Source organism: Heterocephalus glaber, unplaced genomic scaffold, assembly GCF_053883595.1.
Source record: "Heterocephalus glaber isolate CG9 unplaced genomic scaffold, H.glaber_assembly_v1.0 deba00001760, whole genome shotgun sequence".
Taxonomy (NCBI): domain Eukaryota; kingdom Metazoa; phylum Chordata; class Mammalia; order Rodentia; family Bathyergidae; genus Heterocephalus; species Heterocephalus glaber.
In genome coordinates, this window is record NW_028258457.1 from 3,955,838 (window position 1) to 3,972,721 (window position 16,884).

At 54.1% G+C, this 16,884-nt stretch overlaps 1 protein-coding gene and 1 pseudogene across 3 annotated transcripts; one reads left to right on the plus strand and one right to left on the minus strand.

Annotated features, from left to right (window-relative positions):
* Positions 1-1,047: 1,047 nt before the first annotated feature.
* On the minus strand, positions 1,048-13,603 carry Mbd3 (methyl-CpG binding domain protein 3). 3 transcript variants are annotated; one of them, XM_087201647.1, is made up of 7 exons: positions 13,446-13,603; positions 4,286-4,445; positions 3,883-4,020; positions 3,254-3,344; positions 2,517-2,694; positions 1,718-1,918; positions 1,048-1,568 (listed from the first exon to the last, which is right to left on the minus strand). In XM_087201647.1, exons 1-6 carry the CDS (start codon positions 13,586-13,588, stop codon positions 1,723-1,725), a joined length of 906 nt encoding a protein of 301 aa, XP_087057773.1. In that variant the 5' UTR covers positions 13,589-13,603; the 3' UTR covers positions 1,048-1,568; positions 1,718-1,722. The 3 variants fall into 3 exon arrangements, with proteins under 3 accessions (XP_087057773.1, XP_004865996.1, XP_004865995.1); XM_004865939.4 differs by having other exon boundaries at positions 13,330-13,545; XM_004865938.3 differs by having other exon boundaries at positions 13,234-13,462.
* Positions 9,143-9,567, plus strand: LOC110345907 (large ribosomal subunit protein bL20m pseudogene; annotated as a pseudogene).
* Positions 13,604-16,884: the final 3,281 nt, after the last annotated feature.

Below are 16,884 nucleotides of genomic sequence, written 5' to 3' on the forward strand. Positions count from 1 at the left end.
GGGCTGGGCAGTCCAGTCAGGGTGAGTGTGGGAGGAGCCCCGGGCTGTAGCTTCCTGGGCCCCAGCAGGGGTCGCTCAGGGCCACAACTCCCTTCCATTTCTCCTAGGCCACAGGTGTTGGGCAGGAGGTCATTGCTGCCCTCCCTGTGGGTGACCAGGAGTGACCTGGGACCCTAGGGCCATAGCCTGGAAACCTGCCTGACTCTTGTTGTTGCTGCTGTGCCGAGTGATAACATGTCTGGAGGCCTCTGCAGCTGGACTGTGGGGACCCTCCACTCACTGCTCACTCGTTTGAGACAGCGTCTTGATACATATTCTGGGCTGGCCTTAAACTGTGTAGCCCAAGCTGGCCTCGAACTCATGGCATTGCTCCTGCCTCAACTTCCTGAGTGCTGGGATGATTCAAGCCACCATGCCTGGCTTAAATCCCTTTCATTAGGCACTGGAGTCTCAAGCCTTGCTCCTGAGCAAAACACATGGCTGCCACTTCCTCAGGCCTGTCTAGTCTTCAGGCCTCAGGGCTGCAGCCTCCCACAGGAACCCAAGCCCAGCAAGGTGGACGACCCCTCCAGCTTCTCCTCCCTCTTGGCATGCAGCCCTCCAGGGGCCAGGCGCTTATAGGGGGACCTCCAGGGTGAGTCCCAACTGAGAAGGGCTCCCCCAACAGGGCCAGGATCGGCCTGAGGTCTGCTGCCAGTGACAGTAACAGCTGAGCACCAGGGGCCCAGCATCCACTCAGGGCAGACCTCCCTGGGCACAGGGACTGCCCTCACCCTTGGGCCTGGGCAACAAGCGGTCGGCTTGAGCGCTCCCACACTGGGCACAGTGGCATACTGGAGGCTCCAGAAGAAACATACTGCGGTCACATCCTGTCCCTGTGGCTTAGGGCACTCTGACCAGCTCCTCCCTATACTGGGCAACTCATCCCCACCACGAAGAAGGGGAAACTGAGGATCAGCACTGGGGACCCAGGCTGAGGGTAGTCTGGGTTCAAAAGGAAACCAAGGCACTGCTCACACCGAAGATCAGTCATGCCAAGGGCCAGCCTCATTTGTGTCATCCATTTATTGAAAGAAATCAGCCTCCTGGGGGCCACTGCCCAGGGCCCCTTCCAAGGGTCACCAACTCTGCCCACTTGGAGGCTGCAGGGTTGTGGCAACGGTGTCCCAAAGGGCTGGCCTGCTGGCTCAGGACCATGTTCCTCACTGCAGGGCTGGGGTGAGACTGTTTCCAGAACGTTCTCCAGCCTGTGGAAACTCCACAGCTGCAGGCCTTGTGGCACTGAGTAATGGGCAAGCCCGCTGGCACTGTCCTGCCTCACAGCCAGGGAGCAGCGGCCCTGAGTCCTGTATGGAGTGGCCTCCTGTCCTGCAGGCCTGAGTTGGCCACACTCCGTCCCCAGGTCCATGGGGCGGTGACCTCCACCACACCCCGAGGCCGGGGAGGGGCACCTAGGAAGGGTGAGGTCCAGCTGACCCCTCCAAACTACGGCCACCCAGCCTGGCCCCAGTTCGGCAGGGCCAGGTGCAGTGGGCGGAGCAGAGGAGGACGGGCTCTGGGCAGGGAACCTGGAAAGGAGCGGAGAGGACAATTAGCACCTTGGCAGGGGACGGGGTATTAGGCTCTTTGGGGAGACAAGGTCTGGGTGAGGCACTGCCAGCACCCAGAGCCCGGCTGTGTCCTCAGGCATGGACACCCATGCCACCCACTCTGGCACCTGCTCTAGACGCGCTCCAGCTCCGGGTCTGGCTCGGGCTCCTCCTCCTCATCTTCCTCATCCTCCTCATCCTCCTCATCCCCGCAGGCCTTGTCCAAGGGCGCCTCGTCACGAGCCAGCTCCTCCACATGGGCCAGCATGTCAGCCATCAGTGCCTCCTCCAGCCGCTTCCGCACCTGCTGCACCAACTCCTCTTGCTTCCTGGGGACACAGGGAGCATCCTGGGGACACAGGTACTGGCCCTGCCTGCACACACCTTGGCCCCAGGCCCACCCCAAGCCAGTGGGGCTCAGACAGCACCCCTTCCACAGGCCCAGCCCCTCCACTGGACCCGCACTGCCTGGAGCCGCCTCTCCTGGGGCCGAATGGCACCCCCGCCCCCTGCAGGAGCTCGTCCAAGCAGGAGGTGGCACCAGAGCCGACCTAGCCACAAACTTGTTTCACTCTCACAGTGAAGAGGCCATACTTTCTGTTCAGGGCATGAGGGGATCCCTGTCAACTCCACACTGGGTCACTAAGGCTGCTTCCAGGGGCTTCTTTCCCAGGCACTCCTGCCCAAATCCAGGGCCTGGGACTGTCCTGAGTCACCAGTTCCCACCTGATGCCTCCCTGAGCCTGACAACCCAACACCCAGTGGTCAGCACTGTCCGGCATGTGCCTTCGGAGTAGGGGGCTGGGGGGACTGGGTGCCTGCACCCTGAGTGACCACGTGTTTCAAACAGCACTGGCAGACATGCATGCGTCACAGGAGCTGGGAAGAGGCACAGGCAGAGGGGAACCCAGGAGGGCTGCAGGCTACCTGATATCTTCATCGGTCACCATGAAGGCTTTGCACAGGGGCTGCGTGGTGTTCAGCCACACGCCAGGGTTCTTCTCCACGGCAGCCGAGAGCTGGCCTGTGATTGGCATGGTGCTGGTGTGCAGGGCACTGGCGATGGCAGAGAGCAGGGTCTCATCTGTGCAGCCGGGGCCCACCCCTACAGGGCACGAGACACAGTCCAGGGCGGCGGGGTCACAGGGACACAGTGAGCAAAGCACTCAGCACCCAGGGTGACCATCGGGGGCAGTGCTTTGCCTTTCCACTTGGTCTTGGGCTTGTCCCCAAATTTCATCATATCTGTAATAACCTACCCAGCAGAGAAGTCAGGAGCTTGGGCTCCTTGGGCCCTGCAGGGGCTTCAGTGTGGCAGCAAAACCCAACATCCCAGCAGGCCTTGGGCAGCCAGGAGGGTACCGAACCCCAGCCCCGTGGGCCTTTCTCCACACCTGAAGGTCCCCAGTCCCCACCCCCTATCTCTTGGGCACCCAGGAGATCCAGATCCGGTCTCCAAGGTCAGGAACAAGAATGCACATCATGACTCCACCCACAAGTCTCCAAGGTCCAGAAGCCCCAGGCACAAGCCCTCCCTCCGCCTGCATGAATATTCACCCTGCATGGGCCGGGGATTTAGCTCAGTGGTTCCACAGCCTGCCTGTCAAGCGCAAGGTCCCGAGTTCAATCCCCGATACCAAAAAAAAAAAAAAATCATTATTCACCCTGCAGCCCCTTGGGCAGGTCCATGGTCCTGACCAGCTCCTCCGCAATGTCAAAGGCGCTCAGCCCGCTTAGCTTCTTCTCCCAGAACAGCTGCGGCCAGACAAGGGTGGCAGGGGTGAGCCAGGCTGCTGTAGAGGGGACCCTCCTCCCTCCTCCATGCCCCCAGTCCCTGGGATCACTGTGTAGAGGCGGGGCTTGAATGTCCACAACGAGCAAATCACAAATGGCTCTGAAAAGGGGGATTATGGGCATTTATGTATTGTACTTTCTTTTTTGGCAGTGCTGGGAGTGGAACCCAGGATCTCCTGCACACTGGGCTAGTGAGCTGCACCCCCAGCCCACCGCATCATCTTTTGTTTTTCCTGAATTTTTTGAGACAGTCTATGTACTCCAGGCTGGCTTCAGATTCTCCTGCCTCAGCCTCCCAAGTGCACCACCTTTAAACTCTCTGCCCACAAACACTATCATCTACTCGAGACCTGTCAGAAGGAAAGGCCCAGGCCTGGAGGTCGGGGGTTTGGGGCTCGGCCTTGGTGTCCGGGAACACTGGGTGGGGAGGGAAGCCCCTTGGGGGACAAGGGCCCTGAGGAGTGACCGAGCCAGGCACCCCAAGACCCCAGGGGCTCACCTGCCGAGGCTGGTCCACAGCCTTCTGTGGATCACTCTTGACCTTGTTGCTGGGGTGGTTGGTGATCTTGGTCACCGGCTGCTTGAAGATGGACGCCGTCTGCCGCACCGGCAGCGCCGTGTTGAGGTCGGGCTTGCCCTGTGGAGACAAGACGCTGCGGCGGGCCGGGATGGCGGGGGTCCTCGGGGACAGACCGGGCTTGGGCCTGGGATGAGTGGCGAACGACCCAGGCCCAGTGTAGGGGGTGAAGGGAAAGGGCTCGGGCGGGCACAGCAGGGGCTCAGGGAGCCTCGGGGGCCGCGTGCGCGCCATGGCCGCCTGGGGACCGCTGAGGCGGGACCTGCCCGGACCCCTGCGCACCTGGGCCATGATCCCGCCCACTGACGTCACCCAGCCCGCTCACCTTGACCTGGTTGGAGGAGTCGTAGCGCACGCGCTGGCGGCTCTTGTTCATCTTGCTCATCAGCATCTTGCCCGTGCGGAAGTCGAAGGTGCTCAGGTCCATGGAGCCGCCCAGGTAGCGCGCCAGCTGGGGCTTGCTTCGGAACTTCTTCCCGCTGGGGCTGCGGGCGCAGACTGGTCGGCGCGGGGCTCGGCCAGGAGCCACTGCCCCTCCAATCCCCTGGCCGCGCAACCTCAGACCCCCAGTAGAAAGGGACCCACACTGGGAAGGGGTCCTAGGCCCGGTCGGCAGGGAGGCTACCTGCCCTCCCTAGAGGGCTCGTACCCAGGGGACTGAGGCTGCTGTGCAGTCACCTGAGGCCTCACTGTGGTCACCAGTACTGAGTCTAGATGGCCAACAGGTGAGGTGTGAACCAGCGTCAGTGAGGCAAACAGCAGCCCCCATACCAAAGCACGAACATGGTGCCCACTGTGACTCGCAGTTCCGCTCCATGGCCATCCTGGAACCTGGACGGGAGTGCTCAACAGAGGGGCCCCGCGCCCAAAGCCAGGTCATCCCCACTCTAAAACCTCCCTCGGCCAGGACAGGAGCGAGGCTGTGACACTCGCCATGGTGTGGACATTCACCAGACACGGGACACACAGCGTGGACTCCACGGACAGGAAACGCCCAGGCCAGGCGACTCCACAGACAGGAAGTGGACTCGAGGGAGCCAGGGCCTGGGGAGGGGGCGGGGCTTCCCTCGAGGTGGTAAGTGTTTTGGTCTTAGACAGCTGTGATGGCAGCACAGTTCGTAAATATGCTAAGACCCACACGGACTTAAATGGGAGAAACTCTGGGGTGAAACCATTGGAGTGATGTCGCTTACAGCACTTAGGAGGCCGAGGCGAGGTGCCCAAAGCACCTTACTTTTACTCATGGTGTAGCCCAGCGGTTGGTGAGTGTGGAGTTCTCCTTCTGTAGGACAGGCTCCTGTCCTGGCCCCATACGCCCTGGCTGGGGCACAGTGAAGAGAATAATGGCTGGGAATCCCTTCTGGCCAGAAGATGCCAGCTCTGTGAGGACTTAATGAGCGACACGGCCAGGGGACAGGCACAGGTTCTAAGAAACTATCTGGGGCTGACTTGGGGAAATGGGTCAGGGCACCAGGCTTGGTGGAGGGGCTCAGATTCTTGTGCTACAGTAGGACACTCTTCCTGGGGGCCTGGAGGACCCTCAACTGTCTGAGGTGCTTTTAATGGTGTGTGTGCTGCTGGGGATTGAGCCCAGGGTGTTGCACGTGCTAAGTGTCATACCACTGAGCTAAGACCCCAGCCCTTTTTATTTTGAGGCAAGGTCTCACTAATTTGCCCAGGCTAGGGCCAGGGATTTAGCTCAGTGGTTCCAGTACCTGCCTCACATCCGAAAGGTCCCGAGTTCGATCTCAGGTACCCCCCCCAAAAAATTGCCCAGGCTGGGTTTGAACTTGGGATCCTCCTGCTTCAGCCTCCCAAGTACAGTAAAACCTTGGTTTGTGAGCATAATTCCTTCTGGAAAAATGTTTGTGATCCCAAAACACTTGTATATCAAAATGAATTAACCTGTAAGAAATAAAAACTCAGATGATTTGCTCTCCACGACCCAGAGATACTCATTTAAAAATGATTACAATACCGTAATACAAAATAATAAAGAAAATACAAAATATAAAGACAAATTAACCTGCACTTACTTTGAAAACCTTTGTGGCTGGTGTGAGGGACCCAAGGGAGAGAGGAGGGTTATTGTGTAGGAGGACTTTCACTATCATTAAGGGAATGAATCACTGTTGTCTACTGGCTCAGTGGAATCTCTCTTTTCATGCAACTTTAACGAAGAACCTATCCAGTGACACTTGCTTTTGGCTCCTTTTGAGGATTTCGTGGAAATGTGCCATTGGATTATCATTAAACAGATTTACTGGTCGAATTGCTGCAGCCTTATTTGGGTAGGGCTTTTCTACAAAATTTTGCAGTTTCCCACATTTTCCATGTCTCCCTAATCTTACTTCAAGTGAGGGATTCCTCCGCTTTACTATTCAGCCTCCGAAGACCAGATCTCCTCTGTAACCTCTTGCTGTTGTTTGCCATGCAGATCTATCCCTTCACTGATGGTTAGCTCCCAGCCACATTCCTCCACCAGCTTTTTTTTTTTTTTTTTTTTTTAATGACAAGGTCTCACTATGTAGCCCAGGCTGGCCTCAAATTCATGGCGATCTGCCTGCCTCAATGTTGAGATTACTCCTCTTCCAGCTCTTGGACATCATCCTCATTCATCTCCAGTCCCATGGTCTTTTCCAAGGAAACAATTTCATTGACAACTGGTGGGTCCCATTTATGAGCAAGGACCTCTACATCATGTACAAAAACACAATCAGGCCAAGGTTTTCTCCAAGCAGAAGGGTTCTCCTGCTGACCCCATCCCAGGGGTCTTCTTTACTGATGATCTTGAGGCATTTTATGATGTAGAAATGATTTTTCCAGAGCTCTCAAAGGGGAAGATTTGCTCCTTTGGTCTCCTGGAAGCATTGCTGAAACAGGGCTTTGATGTAAGGCTTTGTGAAGTTCAAGTGACCTGCTGATCCATGGGCTGGAGGACTGGAGTAGTGTGGGGGCCTTACTGAACCTGAATTCCTCCAGTAAGTTGTCCTCAAAGCCTGGAGGATGAGTAGGTGCATATCCATAACCAGCAAGACTGAGCGGTAGACTCTTTTCTAAAAGGTTTTTTTTCACTGCAGGAATGAAGTCCTTGGTGATCCACTCATTGCAGAAGATACAAGCAACCCAAGCCTTGCTGTTGGACCCACACAACTTTTTAACTAGCTCTTCCGCACCTTGCATTCTTGAAGCCTGGCGGACCTTGGAATGATACAGAGGCAGGGACTTGACTCTGAAATCCCTGCTTGCATTAGCACAAGAGGGTGAGATGGTCTTTCGTGTGCACGTGACCAGGCATTGCATTCTCTTCTGTAATGTAGGTCCTCTTTGGCATCTTTCCAAAAAAGCCCATCTCATTGCAGTTAAAAATTTGCTCCAGGGCTGAGGATTTATCTCAGTGGTTTTGCCGCCTGCTGCGCAAGCGCAAGCGCAAGAACCCGAGTTTGAGCCCCAGTACCAAAAAAAAAAAGTTTGCTCCAGCAGGTAACACTTGGAAACAAGGAGCTTCTACAACTCGGGAGTGGATGCCTCAACTGCCTTAGTGTCCAAACTCACAGCCTCTCCATGCCTCACAATGCTATGGAAGCCACTTCTCTTAACATCATAAGACCATCCCCTGAATGCCTGGAAGCCTTGTTTTCTGTTCCTGTACCTGGCAGGCTACTTACACTGCCTTTGGAGTCTCACAGATAGTTCTCCGCCAGGGTCACCCACTATTTGCTTCTTGTTTATCCAAACCAAAAGCAACTTCTCTACATCTTCCAGAATATGTGGCTGATGCTTTTCATAGTCTCGTCACTCCTTTTGCTGCATCTAGCTCCTTTATTTCTTCTTTAATATTGTACAAATGGTCAACATAGACTTCTTATAAGAGCGTGCAATTTCTGATTGTACTTCTTGATGATTTTCTTAACTTCCACCATAACCATCTCCTTCTTACTGCCTCTTTTTTTGACCTTTTTCTGCACATGGGCCATTGTACCTGCTCACATGGATGTTGACTACAGCACAGTATTAAACTGTTGTCATATACTGTATTTAATGTAACTGGCAATAAGGCAGCAAAGGGTATCTGCAGGCAGTCTGACCTAAAATGAAGCAAAGCATTCCTACGCTTACACTTTTAATTTTTTTTTTTTTTTTGAGACAGGGTCTATGTAGCCTAGGCTGGCCTCAAACTTGCAGTGATCCTCCTGCTTCAGCCTCCTGTGTGCTGGGATTACAAGTGTGCACCACCAAACCTAGCTCCTGAAATCACTCTTGTATGGAAAAGCAAAGGACTGTCCATAGGTGCTTTCTTTTTTCCTTTTTGGTACCAGGGATCAAACTCAGGACTTTGCACTTGCAAGGTAGGTGCGGTGCCACTAAGCTCCCTGGCCCCACTGGTGCTGTGAAGTAAAAAAAATACACTAGTGCCAGTTGTGGGCACCTTCCAACATTCTGGAAAATCACTGATTTCTGCCAAACACTGCAGCCTGAGACTGAGGATTGAGCACAACCCCGAAGCACAATCACCCACAATTGCGTGGCGCGTGTGTGTGCAATGGGGAGGAAGGAGGATGGAACCACTGGCTCAGGTGTGATCATGTGACCTTTGGTGTCAGGTACTACTCATACTGCAAGACATCAGTTGTTTATCAAGTTAAAATTTGTTAGAAATGTTTGCTTATCTTGCAAAACACTCACAAAACAAGTTACTTGAAACCCAAGGTTTGACTGTACCTCGAATCAGGTATGCACACCACACTGGCTGATTAGGGTTCTGAAGGCAGTGGGAACTCACTTTTCCCATAGCTTTTTTTTTTTTTTTGGTACCAGGGATCGAACTCTGGGACCCTGCACTTTCATCCCATAGCTCTTGATGTTAAAACTGAGCCCATTAGCCAGGCATGATGATGCACACTGGTAATCCCAGCACTTTGGAAGGCTGAGGCAGAAGGATCTCTAGTTGCAGCACAGCTTGGGCAATCTAGCAAGACCCTGTCTCAAAATAAAGAGCCATAGAGGGCGGGGATTTAGCTCAGTGGTGCCGCTGCCTGCCCTGAAAGCGCAAGGTCCCGAGTTCTATCCCCAGCACCAAAAAACAAACAAACAAAAAAACCCAAAAATAAAGAGCCAGAGATGAGACACTGACCCGGAAGCACTCATAGCCACAGGCAGGTGCAGACACCTCACCATCATCTTCCTTATGATGTGGCTCAGGCTGCAAAACCACGTCACCAACCACTACTTTTGGATCCAGCAGGAGCTCAAGCTTGCAGGGCACTCTTGGGGGAGGAAGAACCAAAACTACTGGCTGGCCATCAGGGTTGTCACCAGGGCTTTTGTGAAATGCATCTGGGCCCACAGGCTGAAGTGGAAACTGAGGAGCCTTTGGATTAACTGAATCATGGCTGCCTCCCATGAACATGGCCTGAAGTGCTCCGTGTTTACTGCCAACTTTGAAGTGCCAGGTGGAACTCAACAGGGAAGTACTTGCAGACCTGGCCATCTAAGAACCAAAGACTTTGAAATCTTTGGCTGATTTGGCCTGAGGGAGGACAGGAAGGATTTGCACCTGCCCTGGGGGATGCTAAGGAGCCTGGAGGGATATTTCCGGGGTGTTGAAGTACCCTTGAGGGCTGCGGTGCTGTGGATCAGGAAAATGCTTCTTCCCAAAGGTCATAGTGACCAAGATAGGGGCAATGTGATATCTACTCAATAGCTCATAAACCCAGGCTGCGACTTTATTTACATTTCAGCACCAGCACTGAGAGAAAAGGCTCTGTCTCCTCTCAGTGGACACTAAGTCTCAGAACTGTCTTATATAAATTGTGCATATAAAGCTTTCACAGTGTTTAAAAAAAAGAAAAAAAAAAGCTGGAGATGTAGCTCAGTGTGACCACCCTGGGTTCAATCTCCAGCTCATACCCTCAGGGTAATGCAAAGACCCCCAAGGCCCTGATTTGGCTTCAAACACAGTCACAAGGAAGGGCCCCATGAAACACTGGCCACCAGTACTTTCCCTCCTGTCACTGGCAACGGGAAGACACAGAAATAGAACTTGCTTAGGGGCTGGGGACACTGGAAATTAAAAGGGCCCAGGGCCAGGGATTTAGCTCAGTGGTGTCGCTGTCTGCCTTGCAAGCGAAAAGGTCCTGAGTTTGATCCCTAGTACCAAAAAAAAAAAAAGGGCCCAGGGTTGCTGGGCTCAGTGCTCAGTGGCACATTCCTGTCATCCCAGTACTCTGGGAAGCAGAAGCAGCAGAGATCACAATTTTGAGCCCAGTCTGGGCAACTCAAAAAAAAACAAGACTCTGGGTTTTCTTTCTGGAGTTACAAACATTCTAAAACAGAATCTGGGCCACATGTGGTGGCACACACCTGTAACTGCAGCACTCAGCAGGCTGAGGTAGGAAGATCACTGGAAATTTGAGGTCAGCCTGGGCTATATACTGAGTTCAAGGCCAGCCTGAGCTACACAGTGAGACCCTGTCTTAAAAAAACAAAAATAAAAAAATTTAAAAATTAAACAGAATGTGATCATAGCTCCACACATCTGAAAATCCAAGAATATGCTAAAAACCACTGGTCAGCACACTTCAAATGGGTGAGCCATATCTTGTAAAGATGTTTTAAAAAAAGTAAATTCCAGAGGGCCAGGGATTTAGCTCAATGGTGCTGTGCTTGCCTGGCAAGCACAAGGTCCGGAGTTTGATTCCCGGTACCAAACAAAAGAAAAAGTAAATGCCAGCTGGGAATGGTACTGCATAGCTATAATCCCAGCACTCTAGAGGCTGAGGCAGGGGGATTGCTTCAACTATGAGACCAGCCTGAACTACACAGTCAGACCATCTCAAAAAAAAAAAAAAGTACATGCCAGATGGTTTAATTGAGGCTAGGGAAAAGGGGAAAACAGGGAGTGGTGGCTCATAGCAACAAGGCTCTTAGGGGTGATGAGAATTTTCTGAAAGACACTGATGTCTTGAATGTACTGTGTTGTCCACATAAAGAAATGATTTTGGGAGAATTATATCGTTTTTGTTTTGTTTTATTCAGATGGGTTCTCACTATGTAGTCCAGTCTTGCCTGGAATTCACTATGTACCCCAGGTTGGCCTGGAACTTGTGATTCTCCTGCCTCAACCTCCCAAGTGCTGGGACTGCAGATGTGTGCCACCATGCCTGGTTATATCTCAATTTTTGAAAAAGGTTATGCAGGTGTATTGACACAAAAAGATATCCCTGATATTTTATTGAATGAAAAACAAACAGATTTAATACAATTATGTGTATAGAAAAACCTGAGCGCTATAGACTGAGCTCTTCCACCTACTCAGGAAAGTGCAGTCACCCCACGGTCAAACCCCTGGATGAGGAACCCCAGGCCTGCACACCTAGGGCAGTTTGGATGTGAGGCCCCATGAAGCTCCAGGGCAGGTGGGGACTGAGGGGCAGATGACATCTCAGGACACTGACCAACTGGGCCTTGGCTCTGCTCCCAGGCTGCAGCCAGCTCTCAGCCTCCCCAGGCTATCTACACAGGCAGGTCAGACAGCTCCTTGCTGTTCCATTGTTAGCTCCCCAGAGGGGGCCTCCCAGATCTCCTCAGTCAGACACCCTGCTATCATCCACTCTCCCGTACCCTCAGAGCATGGGGAAACGGCTGCTGTTCTGAATGTCACAAGGGGAGGGGCACTCTCAATACCCACTGAATGGCCAGGGTGCCAGCAGTGCCCAGAGCTGGCAGACACTGAGGGATTAATTTAACAAAGCCCAGGCATGGGGCACATGCCTGTAATCCCAGCATTAAAGAGGCTGAGGCAGAAGGATCACCTGAGTTCAAGGCCAGACTGGGTTACACAGTGAGACTTTGTCTCAAAAACACAAAACAAAAAAATTTATAAAGGACCAGAGGGACAGAAAGGAACTGTGAGGCTTCTGTGTCCACAAGGAAGACTGAAGCACAAAGATGGATCTGGAGCTGGCTCTGGCAGACCCTAGCCTGGAAAGCAAGGCCCCAAGGCTTTCAGCTTTCTGAAGAGCCAGGAGGGAGGGAAGTCACAGGAGGAGGAACAGGGCAGTGAAGGGAATGTAGCATGTCCTTAAGACACACAGTGCTTGAAGCCCCACTACTCAATGACCGACACGACAGGGCCCCAGCCAGTTATGGTACAGCTTTAGGGAAAACATCACTACATCCCCCTGCTGCTCCTGGGCTTGTTTGAAACCAGAACCTGTGCCTGTTGGAAAAGCCACACTTAAAAACTAAGTCGCCCTCACTTTATCTCCCCAAACCAGGACAACAAATAACAAGCCCAGAGCACTAAGCAGCACCCCTTTCTCTCCCACTCTCGGCTGCACCCATAGCACTCAGCAGGTGCCCTGACACTGAAGCAATGGAAGACTAACACGGAAAGCTGGCTCAGAATCAAAAGCAACTTCCGGGCTGGGGGGGGAGGTGGCACTCAGTGGCGAGTGTGAGGCCATGTGTTCCAACGCCAGCACCACCGAAGGGGAGTGGGTCAATGAAAAGAGGTGAGAAGACAAACAGCAGGTGGCTGTCCGTCTGTGCTGAGATGAAAGCGGGCGACTCTTTGTTGCGCCCTGCCATTCTTCCCAGGCCAAGATCAGCCACTTCCCAATTTGGGACACGGGAGCCTCTGAAAACCTCGGACTCCCGAGGCATCAACACAAAGGCTAATATTTACAGGGCTCCGACAGTCACCGTATCCGGTCTCTGGCCTAGAGGGGGCGACCAACGTTGGGACAGCGCCGTTGGAACATGCCCAAGAGCGAGGTGTCCCTTAAACGCACCCTAAGAAGCCCATCCCCACGACTGGGATGGGCTCGTGTGTTTACATTTTAAGCACACCCTCTCCGGTCCCCCGGAATGAGACTTGTTCCCCCAAACCCCGGCTTGGCCACCCGCCCTGGGCTCCGCGAAGCCCGAGAAGTTCCCCACAGGGACATCAAAGGGAGAGCCCAGCCCCCACCCCCGCCTCCCAGCAGCGTCTGGACGCAGCTGAGCGCCCCTCGCCCAGCGCGCACGTTCCCTACAGGCGCCGGGACAAAGACCACAGCAGCCAGCCCGGGAGACCAGCGGACGCGCGCCATGCACTGCGCACGCGCACGGCGCCGCCGCGCGTCGGGCAAGCACGCTCCCACGCACGACGCACGTTCGCACGCACGACGCACGGCCCAGGCCGCTGCCCGGGGCAGGGGCGCCCAGGCCACCGCAGAGGCCGCTGGGAGGCGCCCGTTGGGGCCCTGCGCGGCCGGCGCGCTCATTCACCTATAGTAAAAGACATCCCTGTGGCCGGCCGACAGCCCCGACCTTCTGGGCACTTCTTCCCTCTCCCAGCCCTGCGGGAGCGCCGGGCACTCCCACCTCTTCCGCTCCATCGCGCCCGGCTCCTCGGCCCGGCTCCGGGCCCGCCGCCGCCGCTGCGACCCCCGCTCGCCGCCGCCGCCGCCGCTTCAGCTGCCTCCACCACCGCCACTTACCGCGGCTGTTCCGGCCCTCGGACCCCCGCCCTCCGCCCCCAGCCGGGCGTGCGCCGGCTTTGCCGCCCTTTCGGCCCCCTCCCCGCGCTCGCCAGCCCCCGTTCGGGGGGCCGCTCCGCCCACCCGCCCGCGCGGGGGCCCATTTGCGCAGCCGCGGCGTAGGCCCCGCCTCCGCCTGGCAGCAGATCCCGCCCCAGTGGCGGAGACGCCAATCAACGTGTGCCAAGGGGGCAGGCCCCCGGACCAGGCGCGCGTGCGCTCTAGACATTCACGCGCTGTCCTAGGCGGACCTGGCTTCCTTCGGCTCGTGGTGCCTAGTCCTCCTCATGGTGCAGCCGGCTAAGCCCCTGCTCCGGCGCGTTCAGCTCCTTGCCAGATCTCTCGACTGCCACGGGCTCCCTCTGCCCGGAGTGCGCCTGGCGTTGAGTCCTTGCGCCACTTGCCTGCCTAGCCCTTCTTCCACCGGACACTCGGGTACCAGTCCAGCGCCCAGACCTCTATTCCCCCGTCCCCTGGGCTCCCAGCCTCATGGGCTCCCAAATTACGGGTCTGTCAGCGACCACTGCACACCGTACCCCAAAGTTTTATTTTTATTACTGTGTTGAAGATGTAACCCAGGCCATACTGTGCTGATCTCTCAAAATTCTGGAATCCAGCCAGGTTTGGGGCGCGCCTGTCATCTTAGCATGCTGTGAGGCTGAGGCAGAAGGATCGCCAAATTCGAGCCCAGACTGGGCAATTTAACGAGACGTCTCAAAATTTAAAAAAATATAAAAAGGTCTGGGAATGTAGCTCATTGTGAATGCCTTGAATTCAATCCCCAATACAAAAAAGGAAAAGAGGGGCCGGGGAGTTCGATCCTGGTAACAAAAACAAAACAAAAGGAAAAGAAATGATTGCCTTCCTCAGCTGCGGATCCTCCACCTGAAGGTGTGTGTGTGGGGGGGGGGTGTTTGTTTTTGATTTTTAATTTTGAGGGTCTCTGCTAAGTCACTAAATTGCCCAGGCTGGACTCTAACTTGGGATCCTCCTGTCTCAGCCTCCCAGGGCACTGGGACAATAGGCCCCACCCCTGGTGGTTCCTTGGTTTTTTTTGTTTTTGTTTTTTGGTATTGGAGATCTAACTCGGGTCCTGGCGCTTGCTCAGCAGGCGGCAAAACCACTGAGCTAAATCTAAATCCCCGGCCCTTGTTTTTTTGTTGTTGTTGTTTTTTGGTACTGAGGATTGAACTCGGACCTTGAGCTTGCGAGGCAGGCGAGGGAACCACTGAGCTAAATCCCTGGCCCAAAGCAGAGAATCTGGCTCTGTAGACAGCAGAAGGCCCAAGAAGGAGAATCAATGGTCATTTCAAAGTTCCTTTTCCCCGTACTGGTTAGAGCAGAGGGGATTTCCTGGTCCAGCCAGCTACAACTGGCTCCTTTGGTGATTCAGCTGTTATCTCTCTCTCCTGCCTTCTAGGAAAAATCAGATAAACTTGATTTCACAGCGCTGTGCCCTGGAACTGTTAGCCTGAGCCCTAATTGTTCCAGTCTGTGCGCCTGGTGCTGGAGCGCAGTCTAAACCAGTGACCATCTGTACATTTTATTCAGCACTAATCCGGGATAATCACCTGCCTCAAAGTCCTTAATCCCGACTGCAAAGTCCTTTGGGCCACGGAAGGTGAGGCATCCACAGGTTCAGGGGATCAGCACAAGGACCACTTAAGGGGCACCATTCTGCCACCTCCAAGCACTTAATACCATAGGCTGGAAGTGGAGAGGCAGGTGTGGGAGGCTTGGACGGGTGAATGATGGACTTCACCCACCCTACATCCCCTGTATCCCCAACAACTCACCCAGGGCACTGCTGCTCTGGGAAGGTGGGTTCTCTCCTCCTACCTGAGAGGGCAGAGCATCGATCCTTGTGCCCAGGCTGTCTCCCGAGATGCTCAGTGGCTGGTTAGAGCCCCAGAGCCCCAGGGCAAAACACTGAGAGGGGTGAGCTGAAGAGGGGCCAGCACTGCTGGGGACACAATGTGTCTGTACTTGGGACTCAGAGCCAGGAAGGAGCAGCCCAGACTCATTGCTGGAATTTGGTGAAACAAGCAATGAGAAGACGCACCTGTCTGACTGAAAGGGAAGTTCGTATGGTGTACTGGGGATTAAACCTAGGCTTCACACTGAGCTACATCCTCAACTGAGTTGAATTTATGATCCTCCTGCCTCAGCCTCCCAGATGCTGGCATGATAGGCGTGCATGACCACACCTAGTTGTTATGTGAATTTTACATTAATTCTAAAAGATAATAGATGCCTCAGGTACAGGGGCCCATGGTAAGGGGCTCCTGGTGGCCAAACAGGACAATTGGAGCAACAGAAGTGATGGTTTATACCCTATAGAACAGTGCCTGTCACTGAGTGTGCCCACAGACTGTTAGAGTGGAAGACTGGTGAGATGACGGCTCTTGCTGCACAGGACCTGGCTAAATAAAAAGGATCTCTGACCCTACCACCTGCTAGGCTCACTGGGTCCCCTGGGTTCCTGTGGATTTGGGGGTTCACACAGCAAGCTCTCTGCTTACTGTCTAGGGTTCTATGTGCAGAAACAGGCAATGAGGACCTTTCTGCTGGATGATGTGGAGAACCTGCACAGTGGGGGATCAGTTGTAGGATTTTTTTTTTTTCCAATACCGAGGATCGAATTCAGGACCTTGTGTTTTCAAGGCAGGTACGGAGCCACTGAGCTAAATTCCGGCCCTCAGTTGTAGGATTTTTAACTGCACAGTTCAGGGGCATTAATATAAGTGCATACCCTGGCTGTGCTGTGCACCCCCCCACCTCCAGAACTTTCCATCTCTCCAAACTGAGCTCTGTCCCCAGGAAATGCTGATTCCCATCCCTTTCTCAGCCTGGTACCACCATCCTCCTTCCTGTCCCTGTGGATCTGATGGTGCTGGGATCTCCTGGGAGTGGGACCCTGTGGTGCTTGTCCTCCTGTGTGTAGCTCGGCTCCCTAAGGAACAGGGCCTCAAGGTCCATCCTTGCTGTGGCAGGTGTCAGGATTCCCTGCTTTTATCTGGCTGAGTAGTATTCCATTGTAGAGATGGACCACATTTATTCACTCAATACTTGCTTGAGTTGCTCCCACTTTGGGGCTGTTGTGATGAATGCTGCTATCTATACACACAGGTGGGCAAATATCTTGAGACCGTGTTTTCAGTTGCTTTGGGTCTATGGGGCACTTAGAGTGACATTGCTGGATATTTTGTTAACTCTGTATATAACCATTTGCCATTTGAAGAACCACTAGGCTGCTATTTAACATTCCCACCAGCAGTGTACAAGGGTTCCAATTCTTCTGGGTTCTCACTAACACTTGTTATTTTTTTTTGTTGTTACTGGGGATCGAACTCGCGTCCTTGCACTTGCAGGGCAGGTGATGGAACCACTAAGCTAAATC